Source organism: Onychomys torridus, chromosome 3 (genome assembly GCF_903995425.1).
Source record: "Onychomys torridus chromosome 3, mOncTor1.1, whole genome shotgun sequence".
Classification (NCBI taxonomy): Eukaryota; Metazoa; Chordata; class Mammalia; order Rodentia; family Cricetidae; genus Onychomys; species Onychomys torridus.
This window is the reverse complement of record NC_050445.1, coordinates 103242743-103251145: the sequence shown is the minus strand read 5'-3', so window position 1 is coordinate 103251145 and position 8403 is coordinate 103242743. Positions and strand designations below refer to the sequence as shown.

At 46.1% G+C, this 8403-nt stretch overlaps 1 protein-coding gene across 2 annotated transcripts; it reads right to left on the bottom strand.

The window, feature by feature from the left end:
• Nucleotides 1–3566: 3566 nt before the first annotated feature.
• Jagn1 (jagunal homolog 1) lies at nucleotides 3567–7096 on the bottom strand. 2 transcript variants are annotated; one of them, XM_036181646.1, is made up of 2 exons: nucleotides 6869–7096; nucleotides 3567–4528 (listed from the first exon to the last, which is right to left on the bottom strand). In XM_036181646.1, exons 1-2 carry the CDS (start codon nucleotides 6955–6957, stop codon nucleotides 4066–4068), a joined length of 552 nt encoding a protein of 183 aa, XP_036037539.1. In that variant the 5' UTR covers nucleotides 6958–7096; the 3' UTR covers nucleotides 3567–4065. The 2 variants fall into 2 exon arrangements, with proteins under 2 accessions (XP_036037539.1, XP_036037540.1); XM_036181647.1 differs by having other exon boundaries at nucleotides 6862–6920.
• Between the last annotated feature and the right edge of the window lie 1307 nt (nucleotides 7097–8403).

Sequence of the window (8403 nt, the reverse complement as noted above, 5' to 3'; positions counted from 1 at the left end):
GGGTTGGGGATTTAACTCAGTGGTAGAGTGCTTGCCTAGCAAGTGCAAGGCCCTGGGTTCGATCCTCAGCTCTGGAAAAAATAAATAAATAAAAATAACAGAGTCCTGGGAAGACTACAAAAATCAAATAAATAAATAAATACATAAATAGATAGATAAATAGATAAATAAATAAATAGATGAATGTGTGAATAAATAAATAAATAAATAAGAGGGTTGGGGATAGACTCAGTGGCAGAGCACTTGCTTAGTGTATGTAAGGCCGTGGGTTCAATCCCCGTGTTCTCTCCAGTGTCTAGCAGGTGCTCCTCAGCTGAGTGAGCATCAATCTCATATGATACATTTTATCTAAGTAGCTTATCCAGTTCACAAAGCAACAGCAATATTTGATCCCTTATGAGGCAGATACCTGAGAAGTATTTAATTTCATAAGGAGAGAACTAAGGAAACAGAAGGGAAAGTACTTTGGTCAAGGTCAAAGTCTGTCGCCCAGGGAGCTGCACTTGAGCTGGGCCCTCCCAACCTGCTGTCATCCTGTAGTCTCCAGGCTTCACCTGCCGCTTTGTACCAGCAGGGTCAGCTGACAATGCTGCATTGGCAGAGCCCACCTCAAGTCAGTGAGATCCAGAAAGCAGAAAAGGTGGTCTAGCCAGACTAAGCATAGTGTCAAGGGCCTTTCTACCTCATGGAGGTTCCGACACACATGAAACTTTTTTTAAAAGTCTTATTATTTTTTCTAATGTATATGGATGTGTTAAGGCATGTATGTATTGTGCATCATGTATGTTCTGGGTGCCCTTAGAGATCAGAAAGGTATTGGAGTGTCTGGAACTGGAGGTACAGATGGTTATGAGCCACCATGTGGGTGCTGGAATCAAACCCGGGTCCTCTCCAAGAGAAACAGGTGCTCTTATCCCCTGAGCCATCTCTCAGCACCACTTGAGTTTTCTGATGCTTGGCATGTGAGCTCTGTTCTACACTTGTCTTTCTTGACTCCTGGATCTTCTGGCTGGACTCTCAAGATGAGAATCTTTGGTCAGTTGCTGTCTGATGGTGGCGAAAGTGTGGTCGGAAAAGCAGAAAAGAAATGCTGACCGTAAAGAAACACAGATAAAGGGAGGGCATGGTGATGTGCACCTACATCGCATTTGGGAGACAGAAGTAGGATTCTATAAAGAGACCCTGTCAGAAGGAGGAGAGAGGAGGGAAAGAGGAAAGGTAGACACTCTCAATTTAGGAGGCAAGCACAACACTGTTTACCAAGGAAAAGCATCTTGATATATAGACCTCTATGTACTAGAAAGTTCCTACATATTTATTTCAGCCTCACAGCAATGGAAGCCACCTACAATGCCCATGCATCACATAAAAAGCATGCTCAGCTTGGGAGTGGAAACACCCATAATCACAGCACTACGGAGGCAGGAGGATTGCTGAGTTCAAGGACAAGCTGAGCTACAGAGATCATCAGAAAGTGGGGAGGATCTAAGGAGATGGCTCATTTGAGAGAACACTGGCCTAATTAAGTGTGAGGCCCTATGTAATGCCTAGCATGGCAATAAAACGTAACAAACAAAAGGCAGTAAATTCTCTGGCTAGAATCTCAGCCTAATAACCATATTTCTCACAGCACACAAGCCTTTCTTGGGGTCTAGACCATCTCTCAAGTCTCTCCAAAGTCTTCACTCTGTCTTGCCGTAAAGACTGGGGACCACTACCACTTTTGACATCCATTCGATGTTACAGAATCCATAAAATGCCTTTGCACGGGCCAGAGGGATGCTGCAGGGGTTAAGAGCACTGGCTGCTTTTCTAGAAGATCTGGGTTTAATTCTCAGCACCCACATGGCAGCTCACAACCATTTGTAACTCCACTCCCAAGGGATCAGATGCCCTCTTCTGGCCTTTTTAGGCACCAGGTTCACATGTGGTGCACAAACATACATGCTGGCAAAACACCTACGTATAGAAGATTTAATTTAAAAAATTGATTTACACAGGGTGTGGTGGCACATACCTTTAATCCCAGCACCTGGGAGGCAGAGGTAGGTGGACTTCTGCGAGTTTGAGGCCACTCTGGTCTAGAATGAGTTCCAGGACAGCCAGGGCTGTTACACAGAAAAACTGTGTCTACAAAAACAAAACAAAAACAAAATTTAAAAAAAAAACTTAACAGCCGGGCGGTGGTGGCACACACCTGTAATCCCAGCACTCTGGAGGCAGAGGCAGGCGGATCTCTGTGAGTTCAAGGCCAGCCTGGTCTACAGAGCTAGTCCAGGACAGCCTCCAAAGCTACAGAGAAACCTTGTCTCGAAAAACAAAAAACAAAAACAAAAAAACTTAACAACAACAACTTGGAATGTCTTCACAATACTTTGCCTATTGGAGCTTTAAAGCAACCTGTGAAACAGGCAGGGTTGATCTTAGTCCTCCGATTGATCCTTTAACTCCAATCTTGTTTTTTGAGAGAGGGTTTCATTTTGTATATATATATCAGGCTGGCCGCACACTCTGTATTCCTCCTGCTTCCACCTCCCAAAGGTTGGGATTACAGACATGTACCACCATATCCAGCTGAATTTTCTAACCCAAACAGCATTCTTTCCACTAAATCAAGAGGAGGACTCATTTGTGAACACCATAACCACAAGGCAGAAAGGTGATAGGAAAAGGCTAGGAAAGCAGAATTCCAAGCACAAAACTAACATAAACTGATGTTGGCATGATGGTGTCTTAAAATTGTTGACTAGTTTCATGAGTTTTCAATGTAGTCCAAGACTGTATGTAATATACTATTCTAATGACCAAAAAAAGTTTTTAGCTCTTTGACTAATAATTTGCACCCCAGTTTTAATAAATGTTTGTATCACAGTTGTTAGAAAATTAGCAATGTGTGCCTCAGCTGAGCTCACAGCAAACTCCCTTGTCCGTGGGCTTCCACGGGCTTCTCCCTGCTTCCGTCCAGTTCTGTTCTCTGCGAAGTACAGACTTTGGTCCACAAAAGGGTGAGGTAATTCATTCATTAAGCTGAGTGAAACCAGAAAAACAAAACAAAAACCCTTAGCGGAGTGGTGGTAGCGCATGCCTTTAATCTCAGCTGACAGAGGCAGGTGGATCTCTGAGTTCGAGGCCAGCCTGGTCTAGAGGAGTTCCAGACTACACTGACAAACTCTGTCTCGAAAACAAAAAACTAAACCAAACCCAAGCCCTTATGTTCTGTGTATCAGTGTTTTGCCTGCATGCTCATCTTTGTACCTCATGCATGCCTAGTGCTCCAGAGGCAAGAAGAGGGCATCAAATCCCCTGGGACAGCAGTTACAAATGGTTTTAAGCCACCATGTGGGTGCTGAGAACTGAACCTGTGTCCTCTGTAAGAGCAGCTATTCCTCCAGTGACCGCCATCCCAGGGTTGTTCTCAGCAGAGCTGGAGGGCTGCAGCTGACTTAGATTCCCAGTCTTCCTCTAGTGCCAGTCCATGTTCCTCAGGAAACACCTACTCTCTTCATGATTTCTAATGCCTCTAAAGCAACACAACTCTGAAATTCACTCAGATCTCAAACACAAAGCACAGGACAGTCTTAACTTTATTAAGGTTCCTTTTTAATTAAAATGGTTTGCAGTAAACAGAAAAGCCTGTAGAGGGAGCAACTTCCCAAATGTTGCCTGCCCCATGGCCTGCAGATTGAAGGAGAATTTCATGTACTGATTTATTCTGATTTTGTTTGTTGGTGGTGAAGAGGTGATGAGTGGAAGTGGGAATATGACCCAGAGAAGGCAAGGATAAGGCTCCGTCTGGAAAAACCAAACCCTGGGGTCTCAACTTCAACCAGTTGAAGTGTTCCATGGCTACTGGTCACCCAGATGCAGTTAGTCAAGAATAAATTAAATACTACAGTTCTGTCATCTCAGTGGATGGTAACAGAGAACTCCAGGCCAGAATGCGCCTAGTGTGCACTAAATGCCACCATCACAGATGCCGCAGTCTATGGAGATTCTGAACAGCTCCCTTCATGCTGCTCAATGGGAGACCCAGGTTTCACCCCTCAGAAGTCCATCAGGCAGGCTTCATTTCCGTTTCTTCTCCTGTGTGCTGGTGAACCAAGAGTCTAAGAGTTTCTTGCTGTAGTACAGTTGCCAGGCATGAACTTGGACGGCCAGGACCAACACCAGGTACATGACGGAGACAGCAGAAAAACCAAACAGGAAGCGGTAGGCCTTGCCATGGCGGTAGAGTTGCTGTGCCGCAGGGAACATCTCCATGCTGCCATAAATGAGGGGAGCGATGGAGAAGAGCCCCATGCTGATCATGGACAGCACCAGGTAGCTAATGTTGTTTCGAGGGAAGGAGAGAAGGCCCAAGAGAGATGGCACAATGCTCAACAAATATGGATATTCCCACTGATAGGGCATGGCCACTTGATCATGTGACAAGAGCCTCAGGTGTCCCACACTCATCTTGGCAACCAACAGCAGCCATATGACCAGATGGACGTAGATCAGCTTCTTGATTTCATACTTGAGCGTCACACTGTAAGGCAAAGCAGAGGGAAAAGCAATTTTCATTCAAATTGCTCCAACTGCTAACTATATTCCAGGCACCTGTACTGGACACACAGATACAACTTGAATGACGTAGCCTCTGACAGGAGCTGGGCAAAATGAGGTACAAAGATCAAGTAAATACATGTAAGCCCAAGCTATCCCAGGGAGGAACCAATTTAGCATGGGTTGGAATGCCAGAGAAGGCTATCTAGAGGAAAGAGCTATTTCAAGCTGAGGTTCTGAGATGAGTGGAGGTGGGCATATAGTCTATGCAGAGGCAAAAACATGCAGGCACAAAGGCATAAGCATTTAAGTATTTGTGTTTCAAGAAATCAAGGGGCAAGACACACGGGAGAGGTAGTAACAGCTAGTTACAAAGACTGTGAATGTGTTGACTTTAAGACTGAAGAACAGTAATGGCACCTGGGAGGCTGAGGCAGGAGGATCTCAAATTGGAGGTTGGCCTGGACTACATACTAAGACACTATCTCACCAAGCCATGACATGAATTCTGAGCTGTGGTTAGAAAGATGGCTTCTCATCACAGAAACAAAGCCAGGAGTAAAAGTATAGCAACAAGGACCACAGTTCAGGCTCCGGTATTTCTCCAGCTATAGTTCCCATGTGAAGGAAGCACGTCTCTCTTAGTCTTAATCCTCGGGTTCCCAACTGTTATCCTTTCCATATCTTCAAGAGCAAGGTTTCTGCTCTAGGTATGCATGAAAACAAGCGTGGGTTATGAGGCAGCCGTTAGGCAGGGGCCTAACGTTGAGAAAAGGGTCCAAAGAGCTTGTCATCCTTCTGTACAGAGGGAGGCAAAGAACCAGCTGAAGAAATCAGTGGATTTAAGAAAAAAATTAATTCATTATAGGAAATGTGGAAGGTAAGGAGAAAAGGGGGGAAAATGTGGGTGTGGGGAACTGAATTTAGATCCTCTGCAAGAACAGCAAGTGCTCTCAACAGCTGAGCCAATGTGGGGGTCTCTTCGACCACCACAGCCAGCAGAGTTAACAATCTGCAGGAGCCAAGAAAGTAACTGGATTCAACACATCTCAATACCTTCAGGAGTCTGACGCTGAGTAGTTTACTTTAGGGCATATTTAAGCACAGCACAATTTGATGAAATTTGTAGAGTGAGCTCCAGGACAGCCAGGGGTACTCAAAGAAACCCTGTCCCGAAAAACCAAAAATAAACAATCAAACAAAGATGGGGTCTATAGATTGACAAGCTCATGATAAAGGTCTAGAGGAGGATCTGGTATGGTCTTAGCGACACAGTCCAAAGGTTACCAAACTATTAACCATACACACTCCCAGACTTCTGGGTAGAAAACAGATTATACATCTCTCCCTCTGAAAAGACAACCCTATATGTTTAACATTCAAGGTCCCCTAATTTTTAAAAATAAAATAAAATAAAACTCAAACCTAAAACCAAAACCTTTACTGAAAGTATAACCTGAAAGCAAATACCACATCTGTTTTTGCTCACTGTCATTAGTCCTCAGTGCCTAATACAGTGCAGGGTGGATACATGGCCAGTAAGGATTTATCAAACCAATAAAGAGATGCAGAAAGACCTCCTTATAGGGGCATCTCCTAAACCTCTGGTTGGACAGGGACACTTTTTACCACCCACAACTACCCAAACAGCCCCACAATTTAGCAGCTACCATGTGGTATTATACTACACCTTTACACAAATGATTTGGTAATTCCTCACTAAAACCTAAAAAGTATGAGTTTTTTTGTTTTGTTTTGTTTTTTTCCTCCCTCTGAAGATGAGGGAACTTTAAATAAGCTCCATTAGAAATAACCTGCCTGGGGACTGGAGAGATGATGCACTTGCTGCTCCTGGAGGCTGGCCTGGACCACATACCAAGACCGGCTCTCACAAAATCACTTCTGAGCTGTGCACACCCTCTACTGGATTCTGCAAGCACCTGCTCTCGTGTCCACACATTCACACACACACAGCACTCGGGAGGCTGAGGAGGGAAGGCCATGAGTTCGAGGCCAGTCTGAGATCTACACTGTGGGACTTCGATTTGCAAAGGAAAAATGACGTTCCCAAGGTCACTCGGAGGGGCCAGCATCGATCCGTGCGCCTGTGCAGGCTGGATCCCTTCAAAGCACAAGGCAGGCCTCGGCGGGCCAGAGGCTTCCCCGGACCGTAAACAGACCCGAGGCGGTGGCCGGAGCAGGAGACCCGGCGGTACCTGACAGCTGGCTAGGGGAGCGACGCCGTGAGGACGGCTGGCGTCGCTTCCCGGGACGCGCAGGCTCCTCCCGGGAAAGGCCTCGGTGCTCCTGGCTCACCTCATACCTCATCTGGTAGTGCATGGCGACGCGCTCCCGGTGCTGAAAGTCGCTGCCGTCGGTGCCGGCCGCTCGCGGGCCTGCCCGAGATGCCATCGTGCAGAACCGAACTCCAGGCCGCTCACGCCGACCCTCTGGCTCACCGACCCGGGCAATCCCCCAGCGGACCACTTTCTTGCCTCCTCGGTACGCTTCCACCACCCGGCGTGCGGCTCCGGGAGAACTTCCGGCCTCTCTATCCCGGGAGGACCGACTCGGTGGTTTCTCCTCCGCGCATGCGTTCTTCGCCTTTCTAGCCAGTGTTGCCTCTCCCGGAGTAGGGCTGCTGAGGAGTTAATTTAGTCCCTAGAATTTAGCACTTTTACTTGATTGTAAAACGTTTTTTAAATTACTTGTTTCCTTGTGTATGGGTGTTTTGTCGTGCACCATGTGTGTTTCTTGTACAAGGAGAGGCTGGGAGAGGATGTAAAACAGACTACTGTTAGCTACAACGTGAGTCCTGGGATTAATTCCAACTCTTAACCGCTGAGCCATCTCTCTAGACTAGACCCTAAGTTCTTATTCTTGAGACAGGGTCTCGTGTGTTTCAGGATGGCCTCGAACTCTTGACGGCCTTTTTGCTTCAGTCTCCCAAGGCGTGATTATAGTCTTAAACTCCATGCCTATCTAGACTTGGCATCTTTGACCAAATGCCCAGTGGGTGGTTAGGCACTTACACTTCTTGCAGCTCCACATAACCTTAGGCTTAGGGTCCGGAGCAAAGACTTTATGCTCCTGAAAGTGCAGTACTGAGAGGACTCGCCCAAAAGCTGATGCAGCAAAGATGCACCTCTTCCCTACTGCAAAATCCATAGCGGCAGGATCTAAACCGTAACCCTGGGACCTTAAGGGCTAACTGGAACAAAGATGGTGGCGAACGTTTGTGATCTCGTCACTTGAAAGGTAGAGGCAGGATTCAGATTCCATCTCGCCCCAGTCAGAATGACTACCAACAAAGGAACAGGGGGCAACAGACGCTGAGGAGAGTGCCAGAGTAATGCAGTAACCACGTACAGGGCTAGGTGGTTATCTAGGCCAGGGTAGATGAAAGTATGGAGGTTCTACCAGAAACCAAATGGAGAACCTCTGTGTCATCCAGCCATACCTCTTGAGGAAATACCTGAAAGAATACAAGTAGACACCACAGAGGCACTCAGATGTCCATGTTTACTGTGCTCTATTCCCAGCAGCCAATATATAAAGTCAACCTGGATGTCCATCAACAGAGGTATGAGTAAAGACAGTGTGGTACACACACACACACACACATACACACACACACACACACACACACACACACACACACACACACACGGCAGAGTTTTATTCAGCTACAAGAAGAACAAAAATTATGTCTTTTTTTGGAAAATAAATGGAACTGGACATCATTATGATAAGCAAAATTTTTAAAAAGGCAGGAGGATGAGGAGTTCATCCTTGGTTACATAGTGAGTTAGGAGGTCAGCCTGAGCTATGTGGGACATTGTTTAAAAAAAAAAAAGA

Bases quoted from the DNA above. Each gene is read 5' to 3' on its own strand.
- Jagn1 (XM_036181646.1), bottom strand. From the start codon at position 6,957: ATGGCATCTCGGGCAGGCCCGCGAGCGGCCGGCACCGACGGCAGCGAC. The intron at 4,529-6,868 runs GTATGAGGTGAG...TTTGCCTTACAG, and splicing joins GCCATGCACTACCAGATGAG to TGTGACGCTCAAGTATGAAA.